We start from the raw sequence: 15541 nt of genomic DNA, 5'->3' as shown, positions 1-15541 counted from the left end.
CTAAATTTTACAAAACAATGATTATCATCAATATATTGATAAAACAGATACATAAACAAACTCTTGCGATAGGGTAAGAGTTAGAAGGTGTTTGGCAACATTGAAAAGTGCTTCTAACGCAAAACGAGATAAACTCCTCCTTATATTTACTTCGTAAACCGTAAAAATACTTTTGAAACCATAATTTGATTTCCATCCAAACACCCTCTTAGTCTATGTTCAAAAGCTTTTCAGGCTCATTTGGAAAATGATATTCAATCAGTCGTGAATTTGTCCTAAGATAAGACAAATGAAAATATTTCAAAGAAAATATTCAAAATTTTCACATAATATATTGCATCTCACTTTGAATATAAGAATTAGATAATTAATTTATGAATATTAAAAAAATTAATTAAAAAAAGTAGAACCGGAGGAAGCAAGTTATTTGAAGAAAATTCAATCTGAAGGAGAAGACACGACTATAAGGGCTATCACTAATAATAATTTTTTCTTTTGATACAAATGGAAAGGAGCCCACCCAAGGAAATAGAAAGGAGGGAGAGCTTTTATCAAAAGGAGTTTGTGGAATCATACAATTATTTCCATTACATTGATACAAATCTTGGAAGATCTCGCAGAGAAGCAGGCGCATATATAACATTACTCCATGACAATCAAGCAACACTAGATTTTGTCTCGAATCTGATTTTGACGATAGGCTCAAATACAGAAGTTGATCGTGGCTTCATTAAACAAAAGATACTTTTCAAGATCATTATGTTGAGGATAATTTACAAGCTAATATTTTCGGCTAGTCCTTAAGAATGCCATGCATTACTAACATGTTTGTAATTCTAATAATCTATAGTGTAATTTTAGTAATTTGGTTACGATATGCTGCATGAGATCTTTCCATTTACAATCTGTCCAAAAATTTGATTGTTGACAAAGCTCAACGACGTCATAGGATTCATGTTGTCAACTATACCCAGGGGAATAAGACTGTTATTGTTTTCGTTGTTGATTAGGACATGCTGTAGCTCTTGCTACATATGTCTGCAACATGCATCCCATTTTCCCTTGACATCCTCATTTGGCTAAGTACATTTTCCATATTAGGTTTTTCCTTGACCTCCTTTCTGTTCTTTCTTTTCTATGTTTTGCCATACTTGGACTCTCCCTCACTAAGGCTTCGTTGCTCCCAATGAAAGGGTAAAATTTCCTATGAACCAACATTCCAATTCAAGGAGTCAACCTAACTAGCCATCTTAATGGTTCAAGCAAGGACGGTTCCAGCACAGACGTATGGAATTAACAGAGTACACCTTCTATAGTGAATCTGGCTTCAAATTCCAGCATTCATCTCAAAACATATCATCAGGGATTCAGGGGCGCTGGACAAGTGATCACAGTTCTCTGAAGAAAAATATCATTCAAAATCAAACTTAAAAGCTGTCTTGCACGGCTAAGAACAAGATTTTCCATCATGACTAGCATCAGATTATCAGTAATCAGATATTCACGAGATGCTCTAGTTGACATAGCAATAAAGCATAAGTTTTTGCAAACACAATACATGTCAGCAAACCAGATCAGCATCATCAAGTTCAAACATTAGACTTATCAGCTGTCATAATTTGAGGTGCCAAGTTAAGACACCAAGGTTTATGGAGTTTGGATAGCAGAGAAACGTAGGAGTTGGATACGGCTAGCAACTATGAGGGTTTTAGCATATATTCATATAATGAAGTCGTGAGGCTGAGATGGGCAGGTTTGTGAGCGATATTATGATGATGAAACCAGACCCCAGTTTCGTTTTATTGAGATTCAGCCCCAAGCCTATTTAAGATGAAAACTCAAGGGCCAGAGCCCTGACCCCAACTTTCATACATAAGAACATGTATATTCAAATATACATGTTATTATGTGGTGCAAAACAAACTGGACGGAGGTGCAGGCTGCAGATAAGCAAGGCAGAGTAAATAAAAAAAGACCTCCATCACAGTCAAAATTAATGAAACAGTATGCAGAAAAATAGCGATTGGGAATGGTGGAGCAACTAACCTTACCAATATGATTTCCCATAATTGATGGATTGCTTATACTTTTTTCCTCCAAATAAGCTCGATACCTCCACTACCAAGATAAAATGCTACAGCTAAACTGAAATATTGTGCATGTTCCCGTTTTAAAATTAAGGAAATAATTACTTAAAAAATAGGTCGTCCCCCATCCCATGGTTGTATTTTTTTTTTTTGGGGGGGGGGCATATAGCACTGAAGTACAAAACATTGACAGAGATGAAATGGACTAAGCCAATTGCATGACCTGTGAACATTGTTCCTAAGCTAATAACACCATCGGAAGGGGGGGAAATTAAACATTTTCGATGCCTCACGAGGTTAGTCCCTTCACCCAAAAACAACAGAACAAGTAGGACGCAGCACAACAACCATCACAATATCATCAATTATCTGCAAAGTTATATTGTCGTAGCTAATTATTTGGACCCAAAATTGTTCCCTCCTCGCCCTCCCCATTTTTTCTGGTTTACTCCAATCAGGTTACCTGATGGAAGAGACGCACTTCGCGCACGAAAAGATGAATGAGTTTATTGGCAAGGGTATGCACACAATTGAGAAAAGGGAAGCAGAAAAGAAGAAATTTCCAAGGAAAGCCAACTCTTGAAAGCCGTACTTTCAATTTCTACACAGCCTAGTAATTGAACAATGACGACTTATTCAATTCAATTAGCGAAAAACGTCAGACATAGAACAGGTAAAATGGCATTACAGAAAATAACCTCATCAAAGGCTCGCAGGCCGAGGTTGTGGTGATGGAACCAGATAATCAACGACCACCACACTGTCCAGATGCTCCCTAACCTTATCCTTTTGCTGGTTCACCAAGTCCTCATTTGAAGCCGCAGCATCCAAGTCGGCCTGTCCGGGAAAAACTGCAAGCGACGCAATCGAGAACCCTTTAGCCCTCGCAGGCGAGAAATTTTCCCCGTAGCTGAGCTGCCTAATTTGTCCGAACCTCTCTTTAATTCCACCAATAACCCCCAAAACCCCGTTCTTAACCTCATCGCCCAAATTTTCCTTCAGCTTCAAGAAGCTCACTCTAATTGCGGAGCCTGGAGGCGGAACGAGATCGCCCTCAAGGTTGTGGGCGACCCAATCGACGGCCATGATGTCATCGCAGATGGGAAGCACAGATCCTCTGACGACGCTGAGATGGCTGGGATGGGCCGAATAGGCGCTGAGGTCATCTTTGGAGTCGTAGCGACTATGGAGCATGTGAGTGAAAGTAAGGGCGGAGGATCGGTTGCGCAGCAGCGGACCCACGGTGAGGTGGCGGACCTGGTCGAGTGAAACGAGAGAGCTGAGTCCACTGACCATGGTGTTGACCTTTGAGGGGTCAGTATCGTCCTTGACCTTGAACAAGACGATATGCTCAATGGTTTGGGTGGAGGACATGTTGATGGAATGAGAGTAGGGTTTGAAGGAAGGAGGAGAAGGAAGACGAGGACGGAGGCGTTTGGAAGACGAGAAAGTGAGAGAAAACGGAGAGGATAACGGCCGGGTTTTGAGGCAGAGCATGGTAAAGCACAAGGACGATTGAGTTTGCCCTTCACTCCGACGCCTACTGTCTTCACTCTTCAACGAGGGACTCCAAACTCACTGACCCCTCGACATGACCGTGATGTTTGCGTTTTGTATGGTTCGTGGAAATTAAAAAAATACACAAATTCATTTTCATTTTTTACTGTCAACAACAATCGGGTCGTTCGCAATCGATAATGGGCCAGCTGGAGACCAGGCCCAATCCATTCCATTTTTTGTTTGGGAATGAATGCATTACAGCTGCACCAAATTACTTCTGTCACATCGTGCAAATGAAAGTTTAGAAGAGGTGCCTATGTTTAATACCTGACAATTTCTCAGATAAAATTGTCCCTGATGAATCAACTCGTCATGCACAAACTTTAGTTACATTTCAAGCTGCAACTATGGCTTTGTGTGCGTCCGCAAGTAGCGACTAGCGAGCAAGGCCTGTTGCTCTGGGAAGAACCTCGTTTTTTCGGCCAGGACATCATTTTTACACGAGTACATTTCCATTCATTACAAATATAATATACTGCAATTATATATTATTTTCACCTAAATCACTTTCTTGGTGAAATAAGAAATAAATTCTAAGTATTAAATAAATCTTACAGACTGAAATTGGTATCTCGTGAAATTTAGTATTAAGGAAAATACCATACTCCTTCAGTTTTTAATATAAGACCCATTTAACTAATTTGATTAGATTAAGGAAGTTAGATAAGTTAGTTAATTATAAGAAATATGACACGTTTTTTCTAAAATATCATAATCATTTTTTTTAATACTCCCTCTTCCTCTTCTACTTGATTATGGTTAAGGGAGTATCCATAGGAGTAATCTAGAGAAAATTAATAAATATGAGAAATGAGTCTTATATTTAGGACTAAAACCAACTCAATAATTAGGTCTCATATTAAGGACAGAAAGAGTATTTAAAATGAATAAATGTTCATCAAAAACTAAATTTTGATTAAAACAATGTGTTGGGCTGGACATCCAACTAGTGCTGAGCCTCGCAAGGTCTAATAGCCCATCTAGATTTGTCCCAGCTCAACCTAGCTTTGACTTTTGTTAAGAGTGATGTTCATGTTAGTGTCTGATAATATTCAAAGATATAAATTATGCTCAGCACCCAAAAAAAAAAAAGATCTAAGCCATGCATATGAAAAATCTGAGAAGTTCAATGCATAAAAAAAATCCTAAATAATTTTCGAAAGAGAAAAACAAGAAATAAAGTCTGTACTGGATATCAAATGTTTGAATTTGGTCTGAACACTCGGCTTTTTACACCGTCATAGTAAACGGAAGCTGCAGATTCAATTTACATTCATAACAAGCCATGCACGCTTATTAATTTAGTTTATGATATAATATTATAGCAATGCATTACCTCGACCGATGTTTCCAGATTACGCCTCTCGTGATGCCACGACCTGATCCATCACCATCTCCCTCTCCACATACTCTCCAATCTTATCCTTCTCATACTTTCCCCATTCCTCATTCGAATCCACCGCCTCCAATTCCCTTATTCCTCCAAATACTGCCACCCAACCGATCGAGAATCCTTTTGCTCTTCCCGGCGAGAAATTTTCCCCGCAGCTGAACTGACTGATTTCACTGAATTTATCCTCAATTTCTCTCAGAACCCCCAAGATCTCGTTCTTGACCTCATCGCTCGAGTTTTCCTTCAGCTTCAAGAACCTGACTCGCACCGCCGAGCCCGGTGGAAGAACCAGATCTCCCCGGAGGTCGTGGGCGACCCAATCGAGAGCCATGGTGTCGTCGCAGAAAGGGGCGTTGGCCTTGACGACTGACACGTGGGCGGGATGGGTGGTGTAGGCGTCTAGGTCGGCTCTGGAGTTGTACCGGGCATGAAGCATGTGAGTGAAAGTGAGAGAGGAGGATCGGAGTCGATGAAGCGGCCCCATGGCGATGTGAAGAACCTGGGGGAGGGAGACGAGGGAGTTGATTCTGTCGACCATGGCGGTGACATTGGAAGGCTCGGTCTCGTCTTTGACCTTGAACAGGACGACGTGCTCGATGATTTGGGTGGACATGTCAGTCGAAGGCGGATGGAGGAATAGAAATCGAAGGGATTGTTTGGAAGCCGAGAAAGTAAAGGATGGCGCTGAATATGAAGCGGCTTCTGGGGAGGAGAATCTTTTGTCGATGTTGGGCAGAGGGGACAATTCTTTAAGTTAAAAAAAAAAAAAAAAATCGGCTTAGATTGACATAGAATGATGTCAAGAAAGCTACTCTTAAATTAGGCTGGCAATGTTCAAATCTAAAATGTAAGATAGTTATATGAACTTTCATTTCTTAATTTGAACTTGTATTGATGAAAACTAATAAAATTCATAAGTTACCTATCTTAATTATCCAAAAAATCATTATATGTTCACTTGTTCTTCTATATTTGAGCATGCTGTTATTCTTTTTATTTTTCCCACAAAAAATTTTAGGTGAATGACTATGTTCCCTGTAGAGAATTAGTTCTTTATACTAAACTTAAATTTTTTTTTGCTTAAAATATAAGTATCTTCTTATTACAGATAATCTTATTCGAAATATTGTCAAGTACGAAATATGAGTGCCTCTCTCAGTAGAAATTTAAACATAAGTCTGTTAAGTTATGAAAAGACTAGTCATTCATGTTAAGCTCAACTTGTTGTTGAGTTTATTGTTTATTGTTTATTTTTTTTGGCCAACGGTGAGTTTATTGTTACTATTCTGAGTAGCAGCCAAAACATAAAAAGGACATTGGATCAGGGCCCAAACTCATGATCGCCGACACCTTGTTTTGAAGACTCAGGGAGTGTTTGGATGAAAACCAAACCATGATTTTAGAAGTGCTTTTACAGTATACGAAGTAAATATGTGGAGGAGTTTCTCTTGATTTGCGAAAAAGTGCTTTTAAAAAACACTTATGAGAGAATCCAAACACCCCCTCAGCCTTGTGTTAAAATGAGTTTAACTCGGTTGAACCCCAAAAATTGAGTTTAACTCGTTGCCTTTGGTCAACTCAGAAAAACATATCAAAACTCACCAACCAGTCTAACAAGAAGTCTATTTACTCTGTAAGCTATGATCATCATTCATCTAATTTGATGCTGACACCTCAATTTCTTATCTGTATATGCTGACTAAGCAGAGCTCATCCACTCATCCTTAAAATTTAGATCCTCTACTCATCCTTTTTTTTCTCTTAAATAAATAGCTAAGATTTAATATTTAACAAAATTAATTTTTCATTGGCAGAAAAAAAAATCATTTTTTCTCTTTTTAAGGTACTCTGAATTATCTGGATCAAATTTCAATGTTTTAAATTTATTTATTTTATATAATATCATAATCATAATATTATAAGGTAATAAATCCCAACTACTTGTTTTTTTTTCCTAATTCAACGGTACCGACGGATGCGAAAAATAAATAATCCTCTCATCCGTGTCTGTTGAATTTCAATTTCCAATCTTTTAAAATGTGAAAGTGTCAAATCTATAATATGTTTCGAGATCTATTTTACATCAAGACATTAAATCAATTGCGTGCAAAGGGAACACACATACAAATTAGTCTTTTTCATTAGATTCAATTGTTATTAGGACGACCCATTTGAAATCTCACGGAGTTAAGCTGGGTTTAGCCCAAGTGGGTGAGAAGACTCCCACGAGAGTGAGAAGGGGGGCTGATAATGGGTTAATGAGATAATTACTGAAATGACGAGTCACGAGTGTGAAAGTGAGGATAAGAAAGCGTAATTAATAAAATATTAATTTAATATAATTGAATATTGATAGTGTCTCCCATTTAGAAAACCAGGGCTGTGATTACAGATAATGATTGAAATTATTGGGCATTTAAACTGCCCAGAGCTTTGCGCATGGCGCTCTTTTGCTTTCTTCCTTGTGAATCGCGAAAAGTAAAAGTACTTCCTTTTGTTTATGCCCCTAATTAAATCATGCCTCCTTCACACATCAGTTCACTGATAAAATAATGTCACTAATTCAGCTGCAATACAAAACTTCATTTTCAATGTGTTTGATTCCCTTGACTCCGATTGAGAAGTTGGAATCACCACCCATCGTCCTATAAACTAAGACAATAGCAGGCATTATATTCTTCTTTTTTTTTTGGGCTCTTCATTGATCCATTTTATAATGTACCTGGCTCACCATCCTCATCTCCGTGTCCAAATGTTTGAACCACCTTAAACAACTTCATAATCACATATCTATCTCAATATTCTTCTATCACCTGCCTTCACTTTATACTCTTGTTGTTTTCTTAAAAACCAGCATTTGCTACCCTATAATATCCTTGGTCTTATGATAATATGATAAATCTTTTCTTTTATCTTCTTAGATACTTTTTTCATCGCAAAGAACTTTGATAGCCTTTCTCTTTTTAAACCGCTCAATTTAAATTTGATTATTAATATTTTCATCAATTTTATAATATTTTTGTACAGTTGATCGCAAACATTTGAACTTTACTCCTTGTGGAATGATTTTATCTCATATTTTAATCTCCAAATCACTTCTAACTTTGCTTTGTTTTATCAAAATCTCAATACGCATATTTTGTCTTAGTCCTGCTGAGGTGAAAACACTCCAATCCCAAGTCTTTCTTCATGACTCAAGTTTAAGGCCGATGTCTTTTTTTCATTCAACCACAATAATTATACTCCTTCAGTCCTTATAAATATAAGTAAGGGTCTTATATTTATAATCGAAAGAGTAATATTTTCTTATATAAACTCATTTAGAATGTCTAAAAGCGTATTAAATAATAACGTGGGTCTATTTTTATATATTTTGTCCCATCTTAACACACTTTTGCACTAGTTATTAGCCCCTTGTATAATTTTATATAACTTTGATACATGTAACACTCGCATTTCTTTTTAAAAAAATGCAAATATTTTTCCTTATTCCAGTACTTCTCCGTTAACTTTCTTAGTAAATAAATCTGACATGCGTAATTTTAGTCTTCCCCAAATTTTACCCTGCCTCAATCAGAATGCATATCCTCATAAATAATTGTCCAAACGAAAGTAGAATAAAGTAGATAATATCAAAAGGTTCAATAATGGGAGATTTGTCTTATGTTGCCGCCCTCAAAGACTTAGATTTGTCCAGTTTAATCAATCTGACTCAAGTCAAGCTTTGAAATTTCTATGTTGTTGACATATTATCACATTTATATAATAATTGGTTATTGATACTTCATACAGTCATACCCATTTTCGTCCATTCCAGAGTTTAAGTTAATTGCACATTAATATTATTTTACAATATAATGAACTGGTGGTATAAATTTCAAGCCTATGGATGATATTGGATTTTGATTGAAACGGTGGTAGATGGTTCATTAGCTAATTCTGTGGTGTCGTAATTAAATTAGTTTATTTTATTTGCAAGAAAAACAATAATAATAAACTTATAAATAATAAAAATATCAAAAAATTTATCTCAAACGAAAAATGAAAAAAATCACAATGGTTTAATATAAAATCAATCTCCTTGAAGTCATTCTTATTGATTTTCTTATAGTGTGAATTAGAGTTATTTTATTGTAGAATGTTATTCTTAATTAGATAAAATATGTTAAAAAAATTTCTATTAATTCTTTGAAGTTTAAAATTTACCCAATATAGCTTGTTTAATTTGGTGTTTTGCAGGTTTGGCTAAAATTACTGATTAGACATCGGTTGGACAATTATCTTTAGCATTCTTAAGGAAGCAACTATGATTAATTGGCGGCCTAAAGCAAAGCAAGCTGGGGATTGAAATTTGATTCAGAAACATAATTTCTTTTTTTTTTTCCCCTTTCCTGAAAAGATGTAAAGCAGATCCCTTTTGAAATTGAATATGATATTAGGTATTAACACCCCCCCCCCCCCAAAAAACAAAGTAACTATTTTTTTCTCTTCATTTTTCATTTTATGTATTTATGCTTGTATTGACCGAAAAAGGTTTGTATTATCAAAGAACAGGAAACATACAAAATAATATTACAAAGATTGCTTGTCCTTGCAGATTCCTACAGCTCTGGGAGCAAATATAATGTTCCTAGCCCAAGGCTCCGATTCATAAATGATCTCAGCTCATCCTCAATATTTTAAACTTTATCGAGTCACTTGACACATGCAATAATTTCTTTTTTGGAAAAAAAAAAGACGTTGTGCATGATATAATTTTTTATCTCTTAAGAACAATAATAAAATTATGTCATTATTTCTCATTAAATATATTTAATTTTCTTAGAGTCTTTTCTTGATTTAAGCAAGTTGAAAAGAATTGAAGGAGAAGAAAAGAGGAAAAAATTTTAATGAGCTCTATATAAAAAGTTAGAGAAGTGGGGTTTTTAAAATTTAATAAAGAAAAAAAGTAATGTAAAAGAGTAATAAAAATTAATTAAAAATTTTAACCCTATTTTTTAAATTTTTTTAATCAAATCCATTGAAATTTTTCCTCCCCTCTCTTTTCTTTCATTTTTTTCATATCAGACAGAACCTTAAGTTTGTAGATTTTTTTTTCATTATACTTATATTTTAATTTTACAAGTCAATGTATATTGTTCTTTATTCTTTTATTTACGTTGGATGCTATCAACAAAGACTTTCTTTTTTCCTTTAATTTTTATTGCATAACTTATAAACACCATGATTCGCTGTAAATTTTATGAAACATTTAACATGTTTTTTTATGTGATTAATTATTTCTGAGGTCAGATCGGAAGCATCCCTTCTCCCCATTCCTCGTGGCGGCACCTGATGCCTTCATCATCCCGCATTTTCCTGTAAAATCTTGTTACCAAATTTATTCCCCCCCCCCCCCATTATTCTTATAATTTTTTAATTAAAAGGCAAGCCCCAACAATCTTATATTATTCTAATGAGTTTAATCTCACTCGTAATTTTTTAATTAAAAAGGCAAGCCCCAATAATCTTATATTATTATAAGTGAGATTAAACTCATGAGTTTGTAAGGTGATTGGCTTAGCAAAATCACACACTCAAGTCATACCATTCTGATTCTTATCATAAAGAACATTTTAAAAGGAACAAATTATCGTTCTTATAAGGCAACAAATGTGGTACTATTAATTACACTTTTTTTTAAAAAAGAATTGATCATATTTAAAATTTGCTGTAATTTTTTTTCACTTCTCAAAGTGGAATTTGTGAAAAGGAAAATTTTAAAATTTTTTTTATTTTAAAACAAATTCAGTGTAATTCTAGCAAAGTGATTAAAAGCATCTTATCAACCCGGATATCGAATATAGAATGACGGAGGGATGATAAGATATCAAATAAAGGGGCAGGAATATGGGGAGGGGTAAAAATGGAAAAGCATCTCCGGAAGAAAATGAGCAGAAGTCGCTTTTGCAGGAATCTTCCAGATTGTATCCCTATCGCCTCTCCGGGCTGGCTATGCCATCCCCTCTCTAAAATATCTTTTTCACATTTCTTCCTACTTATTTATTTTCCCATTTCATTCTGATTCCAATTATTAATTAATAATAAACCAATCACTTATTATTACCAAAACATCCCATGGGGACTCTTTTTCTTTTGCCTGAACCAACACTTTGATTTTAAAATTCAGAATGATCGTATCCAGCCCGAACTCAAATGTTGTTTTCCCTTTGACTGTTGATTTTTCAGGGCGATTATATTATACATATATTTTTAAAAAATCAGCTTGAGTTGTCAGGCTCGTAAAGCTATCTTTGAAAGTGAAATAGTACTTACCCATATATTATTTTTTAAAAAAAATTAAGAATAGACCTATTGGATCTTCCAAGGTCCACTTTTGAATGATTAAAAAAGTCTTGTTTCACATATGAAATTATTGCGGCAGATGCTTTGCTTGAAAATTAATTGATGATGGATGAAATTGATTAACACTTATATAGTTGTTGTAATTTTTCAAGGCTTAATATTAATTACTTTTCAATTCAACACCATAAAGCCTTTCAAAATTTGGTGTGTGTGTGTGTGTGTGTTAGATCAATTAGATTACCGTGTTTTTGAAAAATATGTTCTTTTTTATTTTTATGCCCATCCTGAGCTGTTGTTGATGAACTTGTGACCATTTCATATGCATTTGGTATACACTTATATGGTATTTAATATTATTACGTGAGGATTAGATATTATTAAGCCTTATAAAAAAATAAATCCTTTTTAAGTCTAAGCACATGTAAATTAATGAAGAAAATTACAAACAAATTATTTTATTTTTTTTGCCAACAAAAAGGAAGATGAATTTGGCAACATAAAACTGGCAATCATTTGTAACTTGTGAATCATAAGGGCGATTATTTATTAATTAAGATTCTGTATAATATATAATGATGAAATAAATATCTAAATTATTAGCAGATGATACAGTGATGTGTGTAGGTCAGAGTGCACGAAGGAAGCGTGGGATGATGAGGGGCCACGTGTCGCCACCAGAGATGGGAACAATTGATGCTTCCGATCTGATCTCTGAAATAAGTAATCACATGACAAAGTTAGATTGGATAGAACAACATCCCCCCTCAACTGTCTTTGTTTGTATCCAATTCTCGCGCACTCCATTATATGCAGTTTATTTTTTAAATTTTATAGAACATATGAACCGGTACTAGTATTTTTCAAAATAAAAATCAAATCCATAATATCCCAACGGATTTTTTTTGAAAGCTAGGCATAAGTGTCTTATTTTCTGGCAAGAAAAAAAAAAGCACAAGTATTTTCTCATTATAAGCAATATTGTTTAAGATAATGTTGGATACTAATAGACCATTATAGGATTTAATCCCACAGCATTATCTACTAGAAAGGTTATGAGGTAACACATGAGTATACTAAAGACTTTGATATTTCTACACTTTTTTTTTTTGGTTAAAATATAGGTATTCTTTTATTGGAAACAATTCTATTTAAAGTACTGTTAGGTACTAAATGTGGGCACCTCTTCTAGTGGGAATTCGAACCTTGGTTCACCACGTTGTGAGGAACTAACCCTTTCTACTATACTCAACCCTCTTGGTACTTTTTTTTTTTTACCAGCAATATTTTTTACACTAAAGACTTGAACTAATAGGCAGGATATCTCAGCCCTTATTCCTCTTTGAGCTCTAGTACTATTTCTTTATCTGGCTCTCTTACGCTTATTCACACTTAATATTGGTGCTCTTAATGTTTGTAACCTGTAAACTTAATTTTTGTCTTTATATATGTGATTTTGTCTTTGCATTAAAAAAAAAAAAGGCTTGCACTAATATTTAACATATTTAATGTATTTTTTTCTTATATACGCTTCTCATGTTAACTTTAAAATGAGCTCCTGGGACCCACTCTAGGGGTTCCTCATAAAATATACTGCTTAATAAATATATTAAACTACGCACCCTCACACATACACAGGCCCTCGAGCGTGACTGTCAAATCTACATATTCTCTCTTCTCTCTCTCTCTTCCCTCCATTCTCAGAATTCCGCAGACCTCTGTGTTTTCCGGAGATTCCATTCAATCCCCGATCTCTATCACTCCTCCTCGGTATTCCCTCGCCTTCCTCCTATATTATCATGTTCCAGATTTTCAAGGTACGAAGTCTCCATATTTTTTTGGGTCACTTCAATACACTCTAATATAAAATTTGGCCCCTTAAATTACCTGTTTAATCATCAAAACTCGAGTTTTCTTATTGCTTTGGGTACTTTCTTCCCTTTTCTTCTTCAGAAATCTTCACAGCTTAGCCGGGTTGAGATTTCTCGCATCTTCTCGTTCCTTGGCCCCGTCAAACGTTTTGTTTTATCTCCAGCTGTTTTTTGCTCGCTTTTAAGGAATTTTAGCTTCTGCAAGTGCGAGATTTCCTGTACGGTTTCAATGCTCGAATCCGTGACACAGTCCTTCTTTTTTTCTTTTTCTTTTTTTCTTTTGGGCAATTTCTGGGTTTTTGAGTCATTGCCAATTTCAGATTATTAAACTGCTTTTGGTTCTTTCCAAGGCGTGCTTTCAGAATTTGGGCAATGCTATTTAATTTTGGGTCTAGACAGTTATTATTATTTCCGTAGTTTTGGTCGGAAAGGGTTAATAATGCTGTCTCAGAACTGGTGCAGTACAATTTCGTGCCTCATCTTCTCTGCATCATTCATCTTTTTCTTCTGGGGTCTATGAGATTCTTCATTAGAACTCTGTGCTTTAGTTTAGGTAGGTATTTCCTTGAAAAAGGTTCCCTTTTATGGAAATGGGATCTGCTTTTTCCCATCTCGTCATAAATTATAATAATATGATCAATAACTGCAACAATGATAATAGCAACGAACAACAGTAATACTTCCATAATGAATAACTCAATAATAGTAAAGCAAGGAGGGGAAAAGTAGAATTTACATGTACATGCTTCTTATATAATCTGATCCCTCTGGAAAAGCAACTCAATGGAGGTCATGATTTCTACTACATGCCTTGTCTCATCTGCCCAGATGCCTTAAACAATTCAAATACTGCTCATGTTTTGTCTTTCTGTTTTCGTTAGTGCAGGCATGTACAGATAAGAGGATATGATTATGGCCGAATTAAAAATTCAGAAAAGCTTCTAAAGTATGTAGATTTCTACACTGTTTCTTATCCTTTGTTTTGTTTTGTTCCTTTCTTCCTTTGTTTCTTTTCCTCATCTCCTTCTGATGCAGGACTGCGTCTGACTCGGTCGATTAAGCTTTTGACTCAGAAAAGAAGAATGGAGGGTGACACATTCTCGGGTCTCAACAATGGTACAGCACAAGTTGATGGCAAGATCTTGCAGACATTCAAAAAGAGCTTCGTTCAAGTGCAGAACATCTTGGATCAGAACAAGCTTCTCATCAACGAGATAAACCAGAATCATGAGTCCAAGATCCCCGACAATCTTAGCAGAAACGTGGATCTCATTAGAGAGCTCAACAACAACATCAGAAGAGTGGTTGATCTTTATGCTGATCTTTCAAGCTCCTTCACGAAATCCGTTGATGTTTCTTCCGAGGGAGATTCTAGTGGTGCTCTAAAATCTGATGGAAAAGCGGGACACAAGCGACACAGGCCTGCATAGAGTTTGCTTTTTCCTTTTTTTCTTGATTCTTTTGCTTGGTGACTGAAGATGCAGAACAAGCAAGCAACACCGCAAATTGCGTTGAGTTGAGGGTAGAACTAAGATTAGATTCTGTAGCTTATGCTCTGATCTCTGGTTGTCATATTAAAAAGAAAAAAGAAAAAAAAATGATTTTCCAGAATCCCTCTCTCCCATTGTAACCTTGTAACTGTGGATCTAATGGAAATTCCAGCAATGTTTGTGGTACTACTAATTTAGTTATGCTTTCTGTTGCCCCAGAAGGAAGATAAGAATGTCTTTTCTCCTCCATTTAAGGTTCATCATGTGATGGAATCTAATGCTACTGTTATGCTTTTGTTCATTTGTCTATCTCTTCTTTGCATACAACTTGATAGCAGGAGATAAGGCTTTTCAGCTTCCATAAACTTTTTCCTTGGCGTCAAAAGGGTCTTCATAAGCTTTTGATGGGAACTACTCTTCATCGAAAAAGCCTTTTTATTCCCCTTTTCAACTTAAGCTCTCAAGTTTTTGTTGTTACTCCTTAAGATCTTACTTTAACTGAGAACTGAAAGTGAGAGAGATGAGGGATTGCAGATACTGTTTTAGTCTCTTTTCTCATATAAACAGTGCTTCTGTTCTTTTCCCCCTGTAAGAGAACTATATCTTTTTAATTTTTCCTGCTGTTACTGTGTGTCCTTGTGGGGAAGAGAAGTGCATAGTTTCTTTCTCACATAAGGTGTGAGAAGATGCTCTGAAAGAATTGGAAGAAAGCAGCTTTAGATAAATCTTTTTGGTTCCCAATCACAGACCACCACAAAAACAGAATCTCAGATAAGGGATGATGACCTTTTTGACTAA

The 15541-nt window shown here is 35.4% G+C and overlaps 3 protein-coding genes across 8 annotated transcripts; 1 reads left to right on the top strand and 2 right to left on the bottom strand.

The window, feature by feature from the left end:
- Window positions 1-544: 544 nt before the first annotated feature.
- Window positions 545-5994, bottom strand: LOC114711277 (stress-response A/B barrel domain-containing protein UP3). Its single transcript, XM_028895646.1, has 2 exons — window positions 4984-5994; window positions 545-725 (listed from the first exon to the last, which is right to left on the bottom strand). The coding sequence occupies exon 1, from the start codon at window positions 5651-5653 to the stop codon at window positions 5003-5005; it is 651 nt and encodes a 216-aa protein (XP_028751479.1). The 5' UTR covers window positions 5654-5994; the 3' UTR covers window positions 545-725; window positions 4984-5002.
- Window positions 1146-4245, bottom strand: LOC114711275 (stress-response A/B barrel domain-containing protein UP3-like). Of its 4 annotated transcripts, XR_003737131.1 has the most exons (4): window positions 2786-4245; window positions 2047-2145; window positions 1308-1398; window positions 1146-1204 (listed from the first exon to the last, which is right to left on the bottom strand). XR_003737131.1 is itself a non-coding variant. In XM_028895644.1 (2 exons), the coding sequence occupies exon 1, from the start codon at window positions 3582-3584 to the stop codon at window positions 2790-2792; it is 795 nt and encodes a 264-aa protein (XP_028751477.1). In that variant the 5' UTR covers window positions 3585-4245; the 3' UTR covers window positions 2423-2567; window positions 2786-2789. The 4 variants fall into 4 exon arrangements, 2 of the variants coding, with proteins under 2 accessions (XP_028751477.1, XP_028751476.1); XR_003737132.1 differs by lacking the exons at window positions 1146-1204; window positions 1308-1398 and adding an exon at window positions 1758-1940; XM_028895644.1 differs by lacking the exons at window positions 1146-1204; window positions 1308-1398; window positions 2047-2145 and adding an exon at window positions 2423-2567.
- A 7038-nt stretch (window positions 5995-13032) lies between the features above and the next one.
- Window positions 13033-15044, top strand: LOC114711279 (protein ELF4-LIKE 3-like). Of its 3 annotated transcripts, none has more exons than XM_028895648.1 (3): window positions 13033-13199; window positions 14140-14199; window positions 14289-15044. In XM_028895648.1, exon 3 carries the CDS (start codon window positions 14336-14338, stop codon window positions 14681-14683), a length of 348 nt encoding a protein of 115 aa, XP_028751481.1. In that variant the 5' UTR covers window positions 13033-13199; window positions 14140-14199; window positions 14289-14335; the 3' UTR covers window positions 14684-15044. The 3 variants fall into 3 exon arrangements, with proteins under 3 accessions (XP_028751481.1, XP_028751482.1, XP_028751483.1); XM_028895649.1 differs by having other exon boundaries at window positions 14135-14199; XM_028895650.1 differs by lacking the exon at window positions 14140-14199.
- Window positions 15045-15541: the final 497 nt, after the last annotated feature.

The sequence above is a fragment of the Neltuma alba genome, unplaced genomic scaffold, assembly GCF_004799145.2.
Source record: "Neltuma alba isolate B1F8T4 unplaced genomic scaffold, ASM479914v2 tig00011287_pilon, whole genome shotgun sequence".
Lineage (NCBI taxonomy): Eukaryota > Viridiplantae > Streptophyta > Magnoliopsida > Fabales > Fabaceae > Neltuma > Neltuma alba.
This window is presented reverse-complemented; position numbering and strand designations above follow the sequence as displayed.

What these genes read in the sequence shown, in the direction of transcription:
- LOC114711275 (XM_028895644.1), bottom strand. Translation starts at nt 3,584, where the DNA reads ATGCTCTGCCTCAAAACCCGGCCGTTATCCTCTCCGTTTTCTCTCACT.
- LOC114711277 (XM_028895646.1), bottom strand. Translation starts at nt 5,653, where the DNA reads ATGTCCACCCAAATCATCGAGCACGTCGTCCTGTTCAAGGTCAAAGAC.
- LOC114711279 (XM_028895650.1), top strand. Translation starts at nt 14,336, where the DNA reads ATGGAGGGTGACACATTCTCGGGTCTCAACAATGGTACAGCACAAGTT.